This window comes from Mycetomoellerius zeteki, unplaced genomic scaffold (assembly GCF_001594055.1).
Source record: "Mycetomoellerius zeteki isolate Tzet28-1 unplaced genomic scaffold, Tzet1.0 scaffold581, whole genome shotgun sequence".
NCBI classification, from domain to species: domain Eukaryota; kingdom Metazoa; phylum Arthropoda; class Insecta; order Hymenoptera; family Formicidae; genus Mycetomoellerius; species Mycetomoellerius zeteki.
In genome coordinates this window covers 114,707-138,105 of record NW_017257590.1, presented here as the reverse complement: position 1 = coordinate 138,105, position 23,399 = coordinate 114,707, and the positions used below count along the sequence as shown (strand labels likewise).

General features: G+C 33.0%; 2 protein-coding genes across 2 annotated transcripts in view; one reads left to right on the top strand and one right to left on the bottom strand.

Annotated features, from left to right (window-relative positions):
- Positions 1-153: 153 nt before the first annotated feature.
- LOC108728174 (ubiquitin carboxyl-terminal hydrolase 8) lies at positions 154-10,509 on the top strand. Its single transcript, XM_018456596.1, has 11 exons — positions 154-737; positions 818-1,167; positions 1,856-2,771; positions 2,869-3,038; positions 4,025-4,157; positions 4,252-4,404; positions 8,417-8,653; positions 8,743-8,847; positions 8,931-9,137; positions 9,646-10,001; positions 10,080-10,509. The coding sequence occupies exons 1-11, from the start codon at positions 474-476 to the stop codon at positions 10,192-10,194; spliced, it is 3,006 nt and encodes a 1,001-aa protein (XP_018312098.1). The 5' UTR covers positions 154-473; the 3' UTR covers positions 10,195-10,509.
- Positions 10,510-21,886: 11,377 nt separating this feature from the next.
- HGTX (HGTX homeodomain transcription factor) overlaps positions 21,887-23,399 on the bottom strand; it is a 44,504-nt gene continuing 42,991 nt past the window's right edge. Inside the window, exon 4 of the mRNA XM_018456599.1 lies at positions 21,887-22,102. Within this exon, the coding sequence (XP_018312101.1) occupies positions 21,887-22,102 (216 nt within the window). The remainder of the gene's footprint in view (positions 22,103-23,399) is intronic.

Below are 23,399 nucleotides of genomic sequence, written 5' to 3'. Positions count from 1 at the left end.
TTCGGCGACTGACATCTACAATTCCTGAGCGCATTTTGAACTACAATGAATTGTGGCGAATCGTAGGGTAGCGCCGTGGAGAGGTTTTTCATTTCGGAGTCGTTTGTACTTTTGAAGCAATTCGGAGTGATTCGGATCGCAATACTAAGTGCGATTTGCACAGGGAGAACTGGAGTTCGTATGTTTGGTAGCATCGCGAAAGGTTTCGCCTGATGACGTGACGACGACGTAGTGGTGATCGATAGCATCTCGCACGATTCTGCGACGTCGCCGAGCATCGCCGAATACGATATTCTGCCTCCATCCAAATCGCTACGGGTTGCTATGTCGCAGTCCAATCTAAAGTAAATTAGACGATTAACATTTATTCTTTGACTGACAGCCGAGCTGCGTCGCGTACATTGCACCATATGCCGGATGGTTTTCTAATCTTACGTTGAGAATCGAAGTGAAGAATCACAACGGCTGGCAACATGTCAAACGCGACGAATTTGAGGTATACCTGCATCAATGACCTCGTGCAAAAGGCTAAGATCAATTACACAGGTAAGGAGCCACGCAGCGTGTACCAGAGGCTCCCTGCTATGCGAGAAAGTTCTGATTCGGCAAAGAAGCAAGGAGATGACGAGAAGGCATACATCTTGTTGAAGAGGTGGCTGGATTCGGTCGAGTGGTTGAGAAGAACTCATAACAAAGACGGCAAGTCGGCCTATGCTGCGAGCATGACTATTGATCAGGTAAGAAGTAGCATTTCTAAAATAACCAGCCTGACATCTCGCTATATAGACAATGGAATACATGAACATTTATATTCTAGATAAATGAAGTGAAAAACATACTTGCAGACATGAAGCAAAAGTTACAGGTACGTTATGAGCTTAATTCGAAGAAGTGCGATGATAAGGTGGAATTAATGGAGGTAGAAATAGATGAGTCTAAGGCGCCAAATAGTGACATTGGTTTGAAGTTACCAGAAATACCAGCCGAAGATATAAGTCTAAGTAGCGATAGTGACAACTTTATATCATGTGATAAATTGTATAATCTAATACAAAAGATACGTACCAGATATTTGATCATTGATACTAGGCAGAAAAGTCATTATGAAAATTCCAGGATATCGTCCGATAGATGCATTAACATCCCACAGTCTGAAATTAAAAATGGGTAAGTGAGGCATTTTCATGCAATCTATATTATTTATCAGGATTGGGTAGTACTAAGTTAAAAAGATAAAAGTTAAGTTAAAAAGTTAAAAAACTTAATTTTAACTTAACTTAGTTATATTTTAAACTATTAACTTTTTAACTTAATTTAGTTACATTTTATCGGTAACTATTAACTATTTGATTTTTTTAAGTCAATCCTCACAATAAGAGAGGATAATGAGTATATAATTTAGTAATTTTATATTGTATAATCATTACTTGTGAACGAAAAGATTCTTTAATAAATATGTAGGAAAAAAAATACGAAAAATTATGTAAATTAGTCAAACTTTTTCTTTTTCTTTTTTTTGATTGTTCGTTCAGACCAAATTTAACTTTTAACTTTTCAATTACTTTTTTATTAACTTAACTTTCAAATTCAATTAATTTTATTATAGATTAACTTCTATATATATATATATCTTAATTAAGTTAAACTTTCAAAGCTGTTAACTTTAACTTAACTTAGTTAAAAAAAAAGTTAACTTATCCAACCTTGTTATTTATATATAGATTGCATATTTGTTATTATTTATATTTATATATTTATTATATATTTAAGTTACTTATATATGAGATTATATATTTTTTTAGTTTTACTATAGCTTTATTTATATTAATTTTTCATGATGGATTTTTGCTTTCAGATTGATAGGCACTTACTTTGAAAAATATTTTGCAAATGATAAGCATTCTTATGATTTATTTGTTAATCGATCGGCACAACACATAGATATTCTAGTCTTGCTAGATTGGAATATTACACAAGAAACTTTGACGCCATGTACTCATATAAATCTATTAAAAGATATTTTCGAGAAATGGGATCCCGGTATAAAACATAAAAAGATTAAGATTCTGAACGGAGGATACCAGGAATGGTTGGAGCGGTATCCAGCATTTACAACGAATCCCAGCATCGAAGTACCTGAGTTTAAGATCATTGCGCTTGATGAAGAAATTCTCGATACGTTCGAATATCCTTCTTGGGTATACTCTGACTCAGAAGATGAGATCTTGAAAAAAGAGAAAGAGCAAGAAACGAAGAATAAATTGAATAACGTGATAGGCTCTAACAATGGTGTCGACGTGGAGATGGATCATGGTGACAACAAATCAGCGATATCTAGGCATGCCAGGTCGAATAGCAATGATACCAAATCCAAGAATTTCGTTAGTCATGTTACAATATCAATTAATGATAAACGGCCGTCTCGGAGTGACAGTGTAAATGGGAAACGATTGGAAAGTCCAGAAAGTCCAGTATTAGCTCATTCTAAGATATTATCAAGTAAAGTGCCACAAAACGAAGTGAGCGTGAAACCGGTGATTGATCGTAGCAGTAAACCGACCGTCTTGAAGGCATATGATCCACGGTGTAAAGAAGTATTAAGGTTTATGAAAGAGTTAAATGAACTTGCAAAATCGAAATCCAAGCTTGCCAATGAGTTATTGAACCACGAATATGAGCTTTATTCGCAACGTGAAAACAAGTACAGTCCTAGTGACGAGAAATATCTACGAACAGAAATAAAATCTCTGAAAGTTAAATTGGAGGATATGGTATTTGTTTATTTATTTTTTTTATAATCCGGTTCACAGCGTACAAAAGCTGTAAATTACGATAAATTTAATATTAAATTTTTCTCATTTGTTACAGCATAAAATGTACCTAAAAATCGAAACTGAATTTAAGACATATTTAAAGGAAACGGATACAATTAAATTTAATCCCACTGATGACCATGAGAAGAAGAATCTTGAATTTAATCTCTCTTTGCTACAGAAGGATATCAGAGATATTGAAACCAAAAGAAAAAAGCTACAGGAGTAAATATATCATATATTACATATTTTATTAATGTTATATGAAAGTTCTAATATATTTGAATACATTGATTGCCACTACACAACGTCATTTTGTATTATCACATTATTTTAATATATTAATTTATTTTTATCAGAAGAGATTGGTAATAAAGTTTTTATTCTCTCCAGAAGATTTAATCTTTGGCATCTATACGTAAATCGCTAACTATGAGTTAATTTGGCACTCAATGTGTTAAGAATAATAGAAAAAATGTACTTAAAATTTAAATTATTGGTAATGCGATAAGTGATTATATTTTTTAAATGTATCTATTATATTAGGAACTTTGAGATTAGCAGGCGGTTAATTAATTACAATCGCTTGTATTGCAAGAATGCATTTTCGTATTTTTATGTATCAAAAATTTTGAGTCGTGTATATGTTTTTATTGATAATATATTTTTATTAATAATTAATAAAAAGTTTTTATTAATATTTGATTTTTCAATATCTTTTATTGAATATTTAATAAAAAATTTCGCGAAAAATTTATTCTTCTGTACAATAAAAAATAATTTATAAAGCGTAACATTCATTCAAATCTAAAAAGCACTATGTCCATAACACATATTGGCTGAAAGCCATTCAAGTTTTTACACAAAAAATACTTTTTATGGCTAAAAATCTTTGGCTGAAAGCGATTTAAAAATGAATGACGAATCACAGACTGTTTCCAAATGAACCTTAAGCGTAAGGACAGACACATGATTGATTAATTATCTATTTACCATTTGCAGAAACTTAAAAAAAAAACAAAATTATTAAATAAGTGAATTTTATTATATTTAGCTTAGCAGTATTTATTTTTCTTCAACAATCATTGTTTTATGTTTATTATTACGATCTTTTTTTATCGGTGGCTTGTATTACCATTAAAATACTATGTATTGAAATTACATTATATAATGTATTTCTTGTTGTAATTCATATTATTGTGTGATTATAGAGATTTCTTGCAAAGAGAACACAAGGAGATATTGAAAAACGACAGTGATGTTCACAAGGAACCCTTGAAGACGGATGGATCATCTATTAACACCGGCTTGGAGCGTTCTTATTCGAGTCCAAATCTATTACAGGTACGAAGAATTCCGCGCTATAATTTTATAATCAATCCGTTTTTTTTTGTTATCTATTTAAAATAGCAATCGCATAATTACATAATTCCATTAGTTGGGAGATCGTAAAGCACCTCAGATAGATAGAACTTCTAAGCCACATATTTCGCCTCGAAATCAAAATGGAATTGGGAATGAGAACATCAAAGTGTCTTCTCTTAGTTGGGGGAATCGGGAGGAACGAATGACCCCTATTCACGGCACTGTTGTAAGTACTTATTCGGACAAGATTATACGGGCGCTTTCCGGCAAAATTGCTAATACGATTTTACATACGAACATTGTCATAGCTTTTGCTTTCATTACATTCGTTTTCGCGAATTATTAAAGACGAACGTCCGAGTTTTAAACGATCAAAAATGCTTATGGTGTTGGATTCTCAGTCTTCCATTTCATATAATGCTTGGCGTAAATCACGTGTATGATATCGAGCTGCGAGTGATATTGGCATGATAATAATTCATGAATAGGAATACAGCAATAATTACTGTTAACACAATATTAGTTTAAAACTTTTAGGCATTAATTATTCTATGTGTATACTTTATATTTTATATTTTCAACATTAAAAACAGCATATACGGGCTAATAAGAGTGCAGCGCGGTTACAGGTGCGCAAAACAATATTAAATCAATTTACAATTTATTTAATAAATTGTAATGTAACATCACAATTTTCTAACGTTTCGACTCTATTTCGAGTCATTTTCAGCGAAATTGAATAACAGTAAAATTAAGTAAAATTTCGTCAGTCCGCGCCATGGAGGATAAGACTCACTCACAGGTTGCCAAAATGTCAAGTGTCAAGTTCCTCAAGAACCGATATGTTTGTATGTAAGCTTTAGGTATCAAATAATTAGTGAATTTTAAATACAACAATCTTGAAATTATCGTTATTTACGTCCGTGACATGTTTGTCTGAATAGAGTCGAAACGTTCGAAAATTGATGTTACAGTTTGTTAAATAAATTGTAAATTGATCTAATATTGTTTTGCCCTGTAACCGAGCTGCAATCTTATTAGCCCGTATTTACTTTATTTTTTGTATTCAGTTTGAGAGTCCTTGTTTTATTATTACTATTTGTATATTTCAACATTACGTTTGAAATTCTGGGGAATTAATTTCAGTTTCCTTTTATTAAAAATCTTAGCTTTAGAGTGAGGAAACCAAATTAACAGATGCACAGCGCAAAAGTCATTAAGGGGATGTTGGAGTGACCAAGTTATCACATTACAGTCGTATAAAAATCTTCGAATTGATTGAACGGAATAAAAAATCCTGTAAAAGGTCAAATCAATTCGAAGTTTCAGTCAATTCGAAGATTTTTATACGACTGTAATGTGATAATTTGGTCACTCTCCTTAAGAGCATCCCCTTAAGAGGATACATAGATTAGTTAATATGCATTTTATGATTTTATAATAGATTAGTTAATATGCATTTTATGATTTTATGATGGTCGCGAAGAAACTTAGTAATTCTAGAGCACATATCACGTGCAACATAATTATATCACATACATAAATGAATGTACGCGCACGTGTACACGCGCAGTGACTCAACACACGTGGGGTTTCTCAATCCAATCCACAAACAAACTTCTGATTAGTGGTATGACAATTACGCGCCAGTGTCCGAGCAACATTTGCCAGATCGGGGATCACTTATCGGAGGTGTTTCCCTCCCGAATCCGCGATTTCTTTTTTTATTATGTTATAAAGAGGCACTTCTTACAATTAAAAGCTGATTACAATGCAATATTAATTATCCAAAAAAATATTGTGTGTGTATGCGTGTGTGTGTCCGTTAACATATTTATATAACATTAACATATCTACTAGCTTACGATTCATTCGTTCGTTAGCTTGCAATAACGATATAATGTTTAATTGTAATTTTATGCACGACAATATAATCAAACATGCGTATAGATACAATGCTTACTATCTTGTGATAAAATAATTTCTTGTTGGTGTGGTAAAGAATGATAGAGATAATGGTGTATCTTCAAAGAAGATTTATTCCATTGCAATTGCTTAATTACTTTAAAAAGGTAATAGACAGAGAAAAAACGATTTTATATTAATTTTTAAGTAATTCATCTGACAGACATGATAAAGAAATTAAGAACATTGTTCTTTACTTGTAAGTAATATATATCTCTGGTTCTTTTAAAAATTATCGTATCTCTCTCTCTCTCTCTCTCTCTCTCTCTGGTTAGAAATATTTATATTATACAACACATAATTTTGTATAGAGTTATTCATGAATGAAATTAATGGACTTTCTACAATAAGTTATTACCTAAACTTTAATGGACTTTCTATGATAAGCTAAGTTTTAAGTCTTAAATCGTAAGAAATTAACCACAGTCGAATGTGAGAAGAATAATCGATTATGATTGGTCAATTTTTTATAGCTTAAGACTTAAAGCTCAGGTAATGACTTATCATAAACAGCCCATAATTCTTAAATCGTAAAAAATTGACCAATCATAGTCAATTATTCTTTTCTCATTCAACTGTGATTGGTCAATTTCTTACAATTAATTAAGACTTAAGACGATGTCTTATTGTAGAAAGTCTATAATGTAAAAGAGGATGTTATGATAGGACTGTTTTTCGGCTAAAATAAAAAGTTCCGAGATGACAAATTACATATCATATTGAAAGGCAGTGGAGTCAAATGATCACTTATCTTAGGAAAACTTCGGTAATATAAGAGAAATCGTTATCAAAGACAGTAAATCTAAAAGTTATTAACATATCAAGATATTCTGAGAATTAAGCAACATAAACTATATCGTTAATAGTATTAATACTAAACACCATCACTTGATAAACCCTTGGCGAAAATTTTTTTCTCAGATTTTTTCATATAATTTTCAGAATTTTTATAAAATTTTTCAGAATTTCTAAATAATTTTATAACTTTCTCACATTTTTTATACGAATTGGAACACTTCTCAAAATCTACATCTTTTCTCAGAATTTTCCATATATGTTAATTATGAAATATCGTAAGATTTCTAAGATTTTTTGTAAGTATAATTTCTGATGAAATGTTATAAAATCTAAAAAATTAAAAATATTTTTTAAAAATTATGGGATGAGAAATCTCAGAATATTTCAGAATTCACTTGTATGAAAAATTATGAGAGAAGATGTAAACTTTCTGAATATTTCTGAGTATTTCTGAAAAATGTTCCAATTTGTATAAATATTATAAGAAAAATTTTCACCAGGGACATGTTTTGTTAGTCAAAGCTAGAATTAGAAACCAAACGATTATTTTGTAAACTTTTATAAATTTTGTCAAACTTTTCGTTGTCGATCAATCGCTCGAAAATCGCTTACAAGTTTTACGTGTTTAAATAATAATACAGTCCTTATTGATTAATTTTAAAGATGTTTTAATGTCTTACTCAACAACTTTTTATCAATAAATGTGATAACGTTAAATTTATTGATTTTTCTCACGATTTTTCCCATGTTCCTAATGTTTCATCAAGTTAAGCAATACATCACTCGACTCCATTTAAGTAGCCCTTTAATATGATACATAATTTATATATCTCGAAATTTCATTTTATCCTAACTCAAAAATAGTCCTAACTTAACATCCTCTTTTAATAAATATTTTAATGAATATTTAACAAATGCTAAACTCTTCCACGATTTCTTAATGGAATGTTTTAAATCATGCATTAAAAATAATTAATTAATAAATGCCGTCTATTAAAAAATAATGAATGCTAGATTGGTTTTTACGTCAATGTACGATATACAAATACGTCAGAGTGAGTGCGTTATAAGGTTTTATTGACTGTCACATGTAAATAGATCGATAAACCACTTGCTTAATTACGTTACGCGAAAAATAAATCGCGCAATCTTGCAACTGTGAGTTCCACTCTTTGAGAAAAGATTAATCGTTTACACGCAGTTATTCTTTTGTACTAAAAATTTTATAAAAATTTTTGAAAAAATTTAACTATTGTCGTATCTTATGAAAAGTTTGTTTAAAAGTTTTAAATATGTCTAGTGTTTAAGCAGATGTTTAAAATTAAAGTGGAGTACCGTGTACATAAGAGAGTTAAATAAAATCTAAATGTTTTTTTTAACGGAAAATTTTGATTGAATTCTGATTATTTGTATTTTCTCTTGTCATAACACGTGGAAGGTGTGTGCGTGTAAAAATAGCCTCCTTGTACTTACAGCATCCGGGCATAACCGGTCTGAAGAACTTGGGCAATTCTTGTTACATGAACAGCATCATTCAATGCCTAAGTAATACCACGAACTTAGCGAAATATTTTACTGATAATTCATATGCTGATGATCTCAATACGAATAATGACAATATGACACAAGGCCAAGTGGTGGAAGAAGTAGCTCAAGTAATTAAAGCGCTATGGAGAGGCCAGTACAAAAGTATATCTCCTTACGACCTAAAGGTACTTTAGAGAAGAGAGAGCTTGTAAAGTCTTATTCTTAAGTTATCAAGGTAATTTTTTTCAATTGGCATGAATTATTATCATTGCAGGTTGCAGTTGGACAATACAAATTACAATTTGAAAGCTACGAGCAGCAAGACTCTCACGAATTCCTCACATTCTTATTAGACTGGATGCATAATGAGCTCAAAAAGGTAAAAATTTGTGATGGGTATTTCGTCAAAGATTAATTAATTTAAGTACTAAAGTATTAAAATTTATCTTTTCTTCGAAATAGAACGTGAAAATGCCGATTGAAATGACTAATGCGGAGAAAGAATGGGACAAAGCAATGAATTCTCAGAGATCTATAATATCGGATTTATTTTTTGGGCAATTGAGATCCACCATTACATGTTCATTTTGCAAGCAAGCGAGTACTACGTATGAAACATTTAATAGTTTAACAATGTCTTTATCTCAATCCAATCGGTGCACTTTAAATGTAAGTATTTTACAAAATATCACATTTTATATATATATATATAAAATTATATATAATACAATTACTTGTATAATACACACAATTGTATAGTACAATTACTTGAATAATATAATTTTTTCATTTCTCTTTTCCTTTATGCGTAAACATAATATATATGATTAATAAATGATTAAATCAATTAAAACATTAAAATAACAATAGTGATACAGAGCAACAACGTAAATAACATTTAATTATTTTTATACTCACTGAAGAGAATGTATTAAAGATCGAAGCGGTTGAAGTACATTACATATTTGACTTTTAATATCTTACGTAGTGTATGCCCTTTAAAATATTGTTTTGACTTCTCTTTTTTGTTATCAGAGATTGACTTCTAGCTTGGATCGAGTAGCCTGTTTATACCTTTAATATAATTGAAATTAATTAATTTAAAATAAAAAGATATATAGCGTGTTTTATGACAATCATATGTTTCATATGGAATCATTTTGTTTTATTATTTCAGGATTGTATGGAGAAGTTTGTGACAGGACAGAAAGTGAGCGGATGGAAATGTCCTAAGTGTCAGACACCTCGCGACGCGACGAAAAAATTCGATTTCGTCAAACTTGCACCTATCGTCGTGATTCATTTGAACCGTTTCGCCGAGAGTGGCGGATGGTTAGAAAAGCGCAATACCGCCGTCGATTTTCCCCTCACGGGATTTAACTTGAAGCCATACCTCGTCTTGGAGAACACGAAGGCGATTATGTCAAATAATATCCGTAATTACAATTATACTCTCTATGCGATATCAAATCATTACGGAACAATGGATGGCGGTCATTACACAGCGTTCTGCAAAAATTCTACTCAAAATAAGTACGTATTACATTTTTCAATATATTTTAGATGTAATTTTTTATATCATTGTTATAATGGTAATGCGTATCTGTGCAGATGGTACAAGTACGATGATCAAACTGTCACGGAGGTATCACCAAACCAAGTGAAGTCTCAAAACACGAGTGCCTATTTATTGTTTTATACATCATTTCCGAACACGATCATGTAGTATGAGGACGCGGCCACGGATGTAATCAAGATCCAATTATGACGAAAGTCTTCAGTGTGATATTATTTAAGAGGAGTATATACAGAAATATGATTTTCAACGCTTTGTAGATATTAAATCGTTATATTTTGTATGATAAATCTCCTATGCGCAATTAAAGCGTATAGGGGCTGTGACGATATTGAAAGCTTTATCGGTGCTGGCATTCATTAAGAATATGTAAATACGTATGATGATTTTTCTGTATTTCTACAGTCTATTGCTTTAGATAAAGCAAAATATAGTTGCGCTCGGGAATATTTTAATATTGTGTATAATTTCGTATAATTATATTGACATAGATACATTAGTCAGATAACGTTATGTTTATTTGGCAATGATGCCCTGCATCATTATATAATTGTAGTCGAATTATCATTTTTGTTTTGTATATTAAAACGAAGTGGAAGGGGCCATAGTTCCTTGCCTTATCTAGTAATTTAGACATTTTCGAAGAATTTATTCGAATTTGAAATCCATCTGTTAAAAATATGTTTTATTTAATCACGTATTTGGCACAAATGGTTTCGACAGTCATCATGAAATAGCGTTTAACATAAATAAAATGCATACGTTGTATGCGATTCAGATCGATTAGCAGCACACTAACTGCCTTCTTTGCTGCGCTGCCAGTATTGTCGCAACGTACATTTTGTACGTGACCATTTTGTACGTGAAGTAAAACGCTTCGTCGAAACGTACGCTTCTTAAAAAAATAATTAAGTAGGATTCCGTTACGAGCTATTGTATGCGCGTGTATGTAAGTTATATTGGCTTTGAGCAGCCCAAAGAAATTTATAATTAGTCATAATTGTAATATTTCTATACTTCAAACATCTCTCACAATGAAGGCTATACCTAGCATCAGTCTTCGTAAGTGCAAGCTACTTTCATACTTCATGGCAATACGCGTTCATGTATATAATTGTATTAATATAATTTATGTATATAATTATATATATTAGTATAATTATAATTTTATATATATATATATAAATGTATTCCTAGTAATATATATATATAACGATTCTCGGGTATTTTATATATATTTGCCATATATATGTATATTGACACAGAGTATGAAAGCAACTTGCAAAAGTTAAATTAGAAGAATTTTGTGAAAACTTGCTATAGTACATCACATTATTGATTTACTATTATCATATATAATTATATTATAATTATACACATATGAAATACGTAATATATATCTAAAATGTCAAAGGACAACATCAATAACATCATGGCAATTTTTTGTTGCAATGTATCTCTATTTCTTAAAATTTGCTCCTATTCTTTGCATGAAGCATATCCTATTTTCTTTACCTGAAGTGCAATGTTTTCCCTTTATATTTTAATATCATCATGAAATATGTTGTGTTCCATGTGCTAATATTTTTAAAAATGCGATCAGTTACGAACACAAGATGTTCAAAATATCTGAAAAGTTTGCGCCATATCATTTATATTTATCATTAAAATATGTATATATTATCTCCCATACTAGGAGAATGCACGCGATTATTCAATCAATTTATTTGTTTATTGTATTAATGCTATTCTCCTTGTTATATTATTGCATTTTTAATACGTTTAATATGCATTATTACAATTAAGTAAATGTATTGCATTTTTTCTTTGTATTATTGGATTTTTTCAATTAATTACTTTAACGTGTGTCTTATCAGCTTCCATTTATACATTTGAAAGATCTGGTTTCACAAAATATATTAATGAAGAATATATGTATATCCATAATATATATGTATCAATTATTGCATATATATTACAATATGATAATGATATTGTATATTACAATGAATTGATGCCTACATTAAATTTTATAATTAGAAAAAACCAATCTTCGCTTTAATAAAAAGAAATATGAAAATTGAACTACTCGTCTCGCGTGTCTCTGTACGTAAAATGTAAAGATACGCTCGTCCATCGTATCTATTCTGCTAATGAAACACTAATTAATTGTACCGCTACATTACGATCGACATGTTTTCGGCGAAGTTGTCTCGTTCGCGCCGCAATTCGCGAATCGTGCTCGTATACTCGCGTCAGTATAGCCGCGATTGTCGCAATTAGCATCGGCCACCCTTCGCGAAAGTGCCGAACTTTCGCGCGTCGTTAATAACTGCTGCGCAATCTGTAGTTCAATACACGTCCCGGCGCGCGATCCCGAGCTTTAATCGGAAACTTCTTGTCGTTTTTCTCGGCTCGCCGTCCCCTTCCTCGGGGAAATTTATATTCTTTTATCCTTTAATGCGACTTCTCCCCCGGGGGCACCCCCTTTCCCACCGTGTCGTCACCGGGCGCTCGCTCGGCCCAACTTTTTCCATATTCCAATTAGGAATATTTCCCATTGATTTAAGGCCCGGCCGCCGAGGAGGCGGGCAAATATTAACGGCTTAACGCCGCGATAAATTTACAGCGCCGATACGCCGCGGGGGTTGCAGCCTCCGGCGTGGCACCCCGTCCTGGAGGAGGAGAACCTTCCTCCATTAGGGGGAGGGGGCGACGTAAGGATCGCGTGTGCCGACACACTTTACGAGTCGCAAAAACTCTCGTTAACATTAATCACTGTGCTTATCCGAAATCGATACGTCGAGGCCGCGAGGGTGAACAGCTAGGCCGCGCGCGTGTCACCCAGCCTATTTACGAGTGTTTCTTTCGTTTCCTCGATTCTCGCTAAGAAAAAGGAAAATCACCTTCGGAGGGTACGGTTGTACGTAAAATCTCCGATGAGATGTTGAGGACGAAAGCGATCGAGAGACTTGCGAATAATATATATAAATAAGCATGCCGAGCCTTCGATGTTCTTTTCTTGAAGATTTAATTTATTATTATTGCGCCATGTGATCTTAAACTGCAGTTATATTATTTATTATATTATTTATTTATATAATATTATTTATTTAAACAATTATATTATTTATTATACGCGCGCCATGCTTTCAGAAGTGATCTCGGAGAAAACGTATATAAATGTTTCTTCTACAGCTATTTTGGATAAATCAACATTTAGAAGAGCAACTTAATTAATCCCTTCCCACAAAGAGTTCAAAAAGAATTCAGTCGTATGTCATCAATTCTGAATTCATTTTCAGATGGAAAAAAATTTTTTTTCTGAAAAGTTCTGAAAAGATAATTCTTTTTGCATCTAAAAATGAATTCAGAATTGATGACATACGACTGAATTCTTTTTGAACTCTCTGTGCTATCTAATTGATAAACATCAACAATATAATTATTACATAATAGTCAACAATATAACTGTTATGTAATATACATATATGTATAATATTATATATATTTGTATTGTTGGGTAAAAATTATAAAATTGATTATGTTATGTTACTATTGATGTTTACTAAATTTTTCTATAATATGATGCAATATTTTGATGACGAATTACGTTTTTGTCTGCCAAACGTTTTATTATTGGATTGTGAAAATTTATTTTAAAAAATATAAGCTCTTGATATAAAAGTTACAAAGAACCTTTTTGTTTTTAGATTGACATTGTTCTACGTATTAATTCTTTATACTGAATAATTAATTTCGTGTTAAATTTACACTAAGTTATTTAAAAGTTTCAGAATGTCGATTGTGTAGCAATAGTTTTAGATTTAATAACGTAATTAAAAATCTCAAGAATAATTTGATATTTAATAATGTAATTAAAAGTGTTTTTAGAACTTGCAGTAATAAAGGAGCGTAAATAATCGAGTTATTCTACTTACGTGACGTCAAGTAGTTTCAGTCAGTTTAAAATCAGACGTAGTTCGCGGCGTCGCGCATAGATGGCGCTCGCAGTGACTTCGTCATGAACGTTCAGAATTTCGGATAATTCGGATCCCGCGCATTCTCGCTTCCCGTGTTCCTGCATGATTGTTGCTACCTATATCTATTTAAGTGGCTCCAGCTTTGTACTGATCATGCACGATTACACTGCATCTCTAGGTAAATGTTCAATCACAAGAACGAACTCGATAATGAGGTAAACGTTACTTTTACGCCACAAAACCGCTTCGTTTTATCGAACACTTTCTGAAGCGTCGAAAGCTTCTCAAGCAAAATGCAAATCATCATGACGTCAAAATGGCTCCAAAATGAGTTACTTTTCGATCATCAGTTACGATTCATAATCGGTACGATCAACGCGATGCTACAAATGCTTTAAAGTGTTTTTTGATCGGTCAATTTGTAAAATTCTTTCTTCTGATTCGTCCATCAAAGGCGTCAAAACATTTATAGTGAGGCTTTGACCACAGTCTTTGACGTCATCGTGATTTGTTTTGCTTAGATCTCTGAATTTTGAAGGATTGACGATAGCTTGTTCTAATAAACATCATTTCGTAATCTTATAGGTTATATAGAATTTTAAGATTATCAAAAGATCATAACATTGAAGATGACCCGATAAGTGGTCGAAACGTTTGTTGAATGTTTAAATAGGTTATTAAATTTTATAGCAAACAATATCTAGCTTTTTGCTCGTAGCCCTTTATACATTTACTTAGTTTTTAGTCGCGCAAATACAAATGTTCAAAATAAAAAAGAGCTATATATAAGACATGGTAATACCATGATTTCAGACTTTTTCTATCGTATATGTATCTATTGTAAAAATAAAAATCTATAATATTTATCATATTTGAAAAGCTGCTTGTGATTGTTTAGAGTTAATATCCAACTCCAAACTATAGCAACGATGTCGTATCACTTTCGAAAACATTTTTAGATTTATATCTAGAGAAACTGAAGTTCGCACTGGTCGTAATATTTTTGTGTATGCTTGTGATAAGGAACTCATTTGATAAAAGATAGGTTTAAGTAACAATTTTTACGTAAATAATTATATAATTTATGTGAATAGATATCCAGCTAACGCTAAATATTCTTGAAATATTCATAAAAGGTTCCTAAAATAAAAAAAAATCATTCCAAGAGTATTTTGGAATATTCCGAAATATTTACGGAATGTAAAAGCAATATTTAAATATCGGTTAAAGTTAAAAATTCCATTTATATGTATATTGTTATATATTCCGAGAATGTTTCATTATGTATTCCGCAAAATTTTAATTTTTTCAGATATTCCAGGTCCGGTCGTCCCCGAATCATTTTTTAAACAAAATTGTACTATGAAGAGAACGTACATGTCATGCTTTCATCTTGAGGCCCAATTTTGAAGTTCACAGGCGAAATCATAGTGGAAGAAATTTAGCTAGGTGTGCCATGGTGTGCTATTGCGTACAATAGCGTACATGATTGAGCATACATTTTTTAACAGCTAATATCAGAACGTGACACCTTATCCACTATGTTGCCCCCGTTATTTGAATTAGGCATATATCAGGATACTAATAAATCATTAAATTAGTACTATATTTAAATTTTTACAGTGATGCGAACTTCTATAAAATCAATTAGTTTCTATTTGTAAATAATAGGCCTGGTAGAAAATGGTTGAATTTATTTTTGAAAAGACATTCTAAAATCATTTTCAGAAACACTGAAATATTATCAAAATATTTACTGAAATCTACGTATTCTTTTAAAAGGAAAACTTGTATACTGGTCATTTACTAGTACACATTGGTCATTAATTAAAACTTATCAGTCATTCACTAGTGTTTCTTGTGGTTTTTCACTTTTTTAATTAAAACTATTATTTTTGTCTTATTTTTTAAAGATAACTTATGATATTTTTAAAGATTAAACAACCAACTATTATCTTTGAGTGATTTGTTATCTTTTCTCTTTTATACACGCATTATAATTCACTTTTTATATCGTGAATCTCTTACTTGTTCTGACTGGTGTAGTGACTCTAGCCATGTGCCAGGATGGCCGATTATTTCGAGGAGAACGTTAATTCTTTTGCAACAGATAATTTACCTCACGCTTGCAAGAAGCGAACGTCCTTCTAGGAATTTGTTTTAGGAAATCACTTCTTCCATTCAGATTTTTTGCGTCTTCCTTCCTCGTCTCTCATCCCGCTCCATCTCTCTACCCGCGATGACCGATTAATTGCGCACTAATGCTCTTCCTCCGGGCGCACTCGCGAACTACAGCGATCGCCAGGACTAAGTTGCAAATAATTTCGCCAGACATGGATACGTGGCTTCATATAGCGCAAGTTACGGAGATTGCGTTGTAACCGCGATTTAATCAGAATACGGAGGTACCAATTAACAGTATATCGCGTCTGTGCGCTACTTGTGTAGGGATAACAAAAAGGACTTGATATTTGTATTACATATATTAAAATAAAATTATTTTTTTTTTTTCTTTCCCTCAGTTATGTTTATTATATTGTTGTTCCACGTATGGTTGCATCGATCGTTACACCGAATTTCCGATTGCTACAAGGACAATCGATATGTATAGCATTGTAATAAATAATAAAATGCAAAATTTATTCTAACATATTTTCTCTTTTCAGACGTAACGAATGAAGGAAGATCGATAGAAGAATCGAATAAAAATCAATCTGTTCTGAAGAAAGATCGGATGGGAAAATCTGTTCGGAAGCACGGATCTAGTTTGGAAGTAATCATAACCGGTAATTCACCTATTTTGCACTTCTTACAAATTTTTTTATTTCGTCTATTTTATTGTCCACTTCGATAAGTTTGAGTTAATTGAGTATAAATCATACATGCGATATTCGTCTTTGTTTTTTCAAAATAGAAAAACTTGATTACACACAGATGGAAAAAATGTGTTGAATTTAACATAAATCCCAAACGGTCCACTCAAATTTTTGAATTAATTTTACACAGGATGAAAATATGTTAGAAGATAACAAATATTATGTAAGAGAATAAATACAAAGAAGGACCATCGACACAGTTTGTAAACAAACCGTGGAAACATTTTTTTTTTTCCCAGAAAATTAACATTTATAATATGTTAAATTAACTCATATTTCAATCATTTGTCTTAGAATTTACGTTTTGAAACACATTATTTTTATGTTACTTGTTCACTTACTCATAAATTGTGTCATTTAGCACTAAGAAACATTGAATATCAATTTCACAAAAAAATCTTTAAATAACATAATCATTATGTTAAATTAACACTTGAATATAATATCGTTAAAAAATTCAATACAATATAATATCATTAAAAAATTCAATACAAACTGTTAACACAAACGTGAGTGGACCGTTTCCAGCACAAATACACAAATTTTTTTACTATGTATACTATCTTAATTGAACAGAATTTGAAGTAAAAAATTACACTCTGATAATCAACATTTTATTATCACACACATATAAAGAAAAAATATTATTTTAACGATATTTTACTCTAATTTCGTTCTTTGCAATTAAACGAATATTTAGCCGGTTTTTAAAGACTAAATGAATTTTGATCGAATAAAAACGTATATCGATTACAACGATTTTAACGCACGGAGCTGAAAATTGCAGCGTGCGATAATCGAGGAGGGTGGGACGGGATAAATGAAGTGAACGCATTACGAGATATATAATATAATTCTACAATTATACCATAATACGTGTTCCATTTATTAAATTGGAGATATAATACACAAGCGATAGATAACACGTATGTATAATTTATACAGTACTTTATACAGATTGTCTCTACCTCGTCCATTAACAATTTACCTAGGTTTACTGTACAGCAATGTGTTGTCGGATACTCGATAGACGTTACAAGAGACTTAGGATGCGCCTTTTAGGAAACGATCGTTCGATTAATCACAGCGCAAAATAGCGAAGCGTTCTTTCTTATCTTTTTCTTCTTTTTCTGCGTCTGGAAAACGTTCTTCGAATCCTGTTGCCCCTTCAGGGCTCTACCCGCTGCCGAATCTTTCTGAACACAGCGATTAACGCTTATCAAGTTCTACGACTTGCATTCTCGCCGCATGTTAGACTAAAAGGCAGTCCGGTGTTTACATGAAAAAAATCAATATTTTTTTTCAATCTGTAAAAAGCTTCGAAGATAAACTTAAAATCCAACATTTAATTTCTCTATAAAAAGACATAATAATAATATATAATGAAAATTAAACTTTGGCAAATATACTCGTTAAGGCGATATCGATCTTTATATTTTTATTGGTATAATGTGAGTGTTTTAGAAAACAATTATTAAAGTATATAAAATCTTCGTAAAATTTCCTACGCCATATACAACCAAAGTTTTAAGCTCTGTTAAAAGAACGCTCTTACATTTCGGCCTAAAACTTAAATAATCATATTTAGCGCTAATCTGCGGCAAGAATACAAAAAGTTCGTTCTTTTTAGTTGCACTTTTACTTTAGTTTATTTCCTTTTTTTCTTCTCTCCTGCCTCTCTCCCCCTCGAAAGCCCGAATATACACTTGTCTCATTTTAAATGCGGAAAATGTAAGGAAGTGCAGCTGAAAAAAACCGAGCCAGAGTTACGAGTTTAGACGCACGCCACGTGCGATTTATATATATATATATATTTATATATATATATATATTCTCCTATTCCTCTGTATTTTATTTTAGTCTACAATAGACGATATCTACTTACTTCACTTACGCGCCTAAACCGAACGCCGTATTAAATACGTTAGATATCACATTCACGTTTATCGTATATCTACATAATATACAAAGTTCATTTTTGCGTGATTCGACGCGCAAAGTTCATTCGAACGTGTTCGAAATTCACGTGTAATTCATCTCTCAGATATATTTTTTTTCTTTTATGATAGATACTCGACTTTAGCTTAATTTACAGGCAAATGAAGGATTTTTAAAAATCTCCATCTCTTGTTTACAGTTTAGACAAATAAATAAATATTCGTACATAAAGAATAAAATTCGTACAAAGATAAATAAACTAACTTTTTAACAATAGTCACTTTTCAAACAAGGGAACATCTTTAGTTCTTTTTCTGAGTTTTAATTCTCCGGCAAATAAAATTTCTTTTCTGGAAACGCTTTCCTAACAAAGGCGATTCACAAACGATCTTTATTTGTCGATAGCGAGATCACACTAGTTCAATATGATTGGTTAAATTGTTTTGTCTCGTGTTGTTTTACAATTTCGGTGCCATTCAACATGCGATCGGAAAGTTGCAAGATCTGTATAATTATCTATTTATAAACGTAATAGTATTTTTTACGTTTAATGAATAGACAATTTTATTAACATGAGCACGAAATTGAATGTTAAATGACACTATCCTCTTGTAAAATAACATATCTTTGCATGTTTCGTGAATCCGCAATATTTAATGCTTTCCAATGATAGGGTCAGTCACGTGTTTGTGGCGCAGCGAGTAATTTTCTCGGGGGGTATTCTTTTTTTGAGTCCAGTGTATTTACGTATAATTATTTTATTCAATCGGGGGAATAATTCGCATCCTTTCCGGGTGACGAGTCGACTAGTTAGAACGATGTACAGATTGCTAGGCCCTTGGATTTATGGTTATCCATTAACACCTTCTTGACGGGGGCTGACGTTACGTCGCGTGCGTTGTTTACCATATTTGCCGTGCGTTTGTTTGTCGGATGGATAACAAAGCCCCCAGCGACTAATCTGCTATCGCATAAGCAGCTCGGCAAACCTTCCTATCGATTCCTCCGTATGCTCTCGTAGCTACAGACTAAATATGCACACGCGATTGAGAGATTTTGGGGACGGTAACACGTCGCGATTCAGAAGGTGGTTAACGATATATGGACGCAGTTATATTTTCCTGCCAAACATGATAAGCAACATTGCGTAATATAAAGCAACAAAGTTGTCATGTGATGCTTCCTAAGCCGATTTTAAATCGACAGATGCACGCGGATTCTAATTTCATGTATTTAACACTGCATTATTTAAAATGACTATACGTTCTTTAAAATCTTTGGAGTGGAATCTAATTCTAAAGATAAAGAATGATAATTGAGGCAGTATTAGAAAGAGTGACTCAATTGTCAGTTTTTAAAAGTGAAATTTCACTTTTTTGGAGTTAAATCCCACTTCAAAGATTTTAGAGAGCTGTTTCGTGATGATTTCATTTGAAAAAGTATAAATTTTAACATAAATATCGATATTTGATACGATACATTTGACTGGTCAATTCCGATTGCGTTAAAAGCATTTATTGTACACTAGATTCTCGTTTCTTGGAGCAAGAGAAAAGAGAAAGTAGTTAAAAAATATTTTTGGCATCTTTGCGCGAAAACAAGTCAACTTTATAATAATAAATTGACATCGTGATCGCTCGCGACCAATTAAAGTCTTCGGGTTGATAAACATGCTCAATTTGATTTTATTTTACATTTCGAGATTAGCGTTGAATCGATAGTCTCTATCGATACGTTCGAATTATCATAGAGTATGGCAAATGCATAGGGATGTAATTTAAATTCCAATTAATGCCAGGTCATTTTTTTGGATGGCAGATTCATTGTATCGAAATTTTTGTTCAACCTTCTCTTAAATGAAAATGTTTCTCTATTTAATAATTGCGATATTATATTCACAATAATACAAATTTTTGAATTGATATAAAAAAATAAATAAATAGTATTTTGCTTTATACATTGTAACGCTTAATTCTGATTTAAGTAATTGTCTTTTCTCCAGTACTTACTTTACTAGCTCTTGAATGAATCTGCCATCAACAAAATCAACGCTTTGCAATTCGCAATGTCTCAGAGCGAATCAAAGCACTCGTTAATCGCACTAGTGATTGCATGATTATGTTAGCAATTAGCGGTTACTTTTCAACCAATCAAAACAAAGTAGTCACCGATTGCTCTGCTCTAACTGATTGAAAAATAATCCTCAATCGCGCAATCGCTAGTGTAATTACGGCTTTAGAACCAGTCTAAATTAATGGCAATCATCGTAAAGTTTCAAAGAATCACGATTGTTCTCTATCTATACTGACTATACTGACATAACTGCAAATAATTTGGCATTATCACGAAACACATCCCGTTTTGCAAACGTATGATGTCCCGCAAATCGCGCTTCTTCTCTGTAAATTTTGCGAAATTTTGCAAAATTTTTTAATAATTTTGGAAAATCAGATTCTCCTGATCAAAAGACGACACAATTAAACTTCTCTATTTAAATTTTTGTTCCAGCAAAAATTCGTCTGAAGTTAATTCGGAAATAAGTCTTCTCCACTCTTCTTCGTATATCTCCTACTCGTAATTTAACAAGAATCAACTTCAACTACCCTCGTTCTCAATCTATGTTCTCTATTAAAATTTTAAAACCATTGTCTTGTGTACTTTCCTTAAAACGAAGAAGACACGCGACTTTCCAGACATCCCAATATGAAAACTAAATACGTCACTTGCGATGCCGCGTTAAGCGTCCATTTAAATCACGAAGAAAGACACGCGAACACGCACACTCGTGTACGTACGTCTCCCTCTTTCTCTCTCTCTCCCTCCTTCCTCCGTTTTTCTCTTTCCATCTCTGCTGCCGTATAGTCGTTCCGCGATCATTTCCGAGCCGACACGCGCGTTGTTCTCCGAACAAGCCGCGAGAAACCCTCCGGAACGCGCCGCCCCCGAGCCACGCCTTATCCTTCTCCTCCGCATCCCTCTTTTCCCTTTTTTCGCGTCCCCGCGTGTCCCCGGGCAACCCCCGCCGTCCCCGGCGGTTCTCAATGCCTATACTGCTGCTCGAGCTCCCTTTGCCCCCCCCCCCCCCCCCCCCCCCCCCCCCCCCCCCCCCCCGCCACTGCCGCCACCGTCGGCTTCAGCATCACTGCAACCGTCCTCACCCTCGGCGACGACGCCCTCGACTTCCTCCTGCCGCCGCTTCGCCGTCGCCATCTCCGCCGCGTGCTTCTTCCGCCACTTCGTCCGCCGATTTTGGAACCATACCTGGAAATCCAGAAACGGACTCGTGTTAACAGGTCCATGATTAAAACGTGATTTTAATTTTTCCGATGCATTCGTTAAGTTCAAGCCCGATTTCGCCAATCTCCGAAAATTATAATTTTAAATGATTATTGAATATTCATGTTGTAGTTTTATATTAGTTATAAAGCGATAAATGTAAAACAAGATAAAAATTAAAAAGACTGGATGAAACTGACATTCTTAAATCGTATATATCTGTATATTTAATATAAAGGCGGTATTTATAGGGCGGTATTGATAGTCGGTTCTTATTTCAAGACTGTCTCAAGATGCTAATGCGGCTCTCTGATTGGTTCATGACACCTCAAGCTAAACTTAAGATGATCTTGAATATAAAAACTGACTATGAATACCGGCCATAGTTGAATCTTATATTCAAGACCATCTTAAGTACAGTCTTAAGAAGTCACAAACTAATCAGAGGGTCATATTAGCGTCTTAAGACATTACTTAAGACGGTCTTGAAATAAGAACAGACTATGAATACCGTCCAAAAACTAAATACTTCAATGTGACAAAGTATATCAAATGTTTTCGAATCTTCTTAGCGCAATCGTTTCGTCATAATAATCAAATGCCAATAATTCTTCCTATTACAAAAATATTCTAATTTCATGATAGTATTTTTGAATACTATAGTTTTTTGAGAAATTTCATCTTTTATATTCACAGCTAAATTTTAAATACAAATATAATTAGAAATGACGACGAGATAGTCTAAACCTACACATTAATTCGATTTTCAAAGAAATCGAAGAAATAGATTAACCCTGAAAATAAAAATCATCGCGAAGCAACCCTCTTCGATTCGAATCGGCCGACGAATTATTGAAATAGTTGACTCTCGACGTCTTTAACATCGCCCACCCGCGGAGTCCATTCGACCTCTCTCGATTAATACGCTAGCCTCGACTCTAGCGGGCGTCTATAACATTTGAATTAACGGGCAAAGGTCCCGGAGAAAATTCATCGGCAACTGGCCTCCCGCGGGGACCGGAGGGGGTTGGAAACGGCGCTAACTTAAGGTGCCCCTCTGCACCTATAAAGCTTGAGATACACAGTAGGAGTCTGTGTCCCCGCAACAATGTATTTAATTAACGTAACGGGTGTCAGGGGAGCACGGGGGAGCTTCACCGTAGCGCGATTGCACCCACAAACCACCCCCGATCCATGCCAGCGTGTGGCCCCCGCTAAACTCCTCCCTCTTCCTCTTCGCCCTCGTCCTCCTTCCTCCGGCCACCCCGTCGCACCGCCGCTC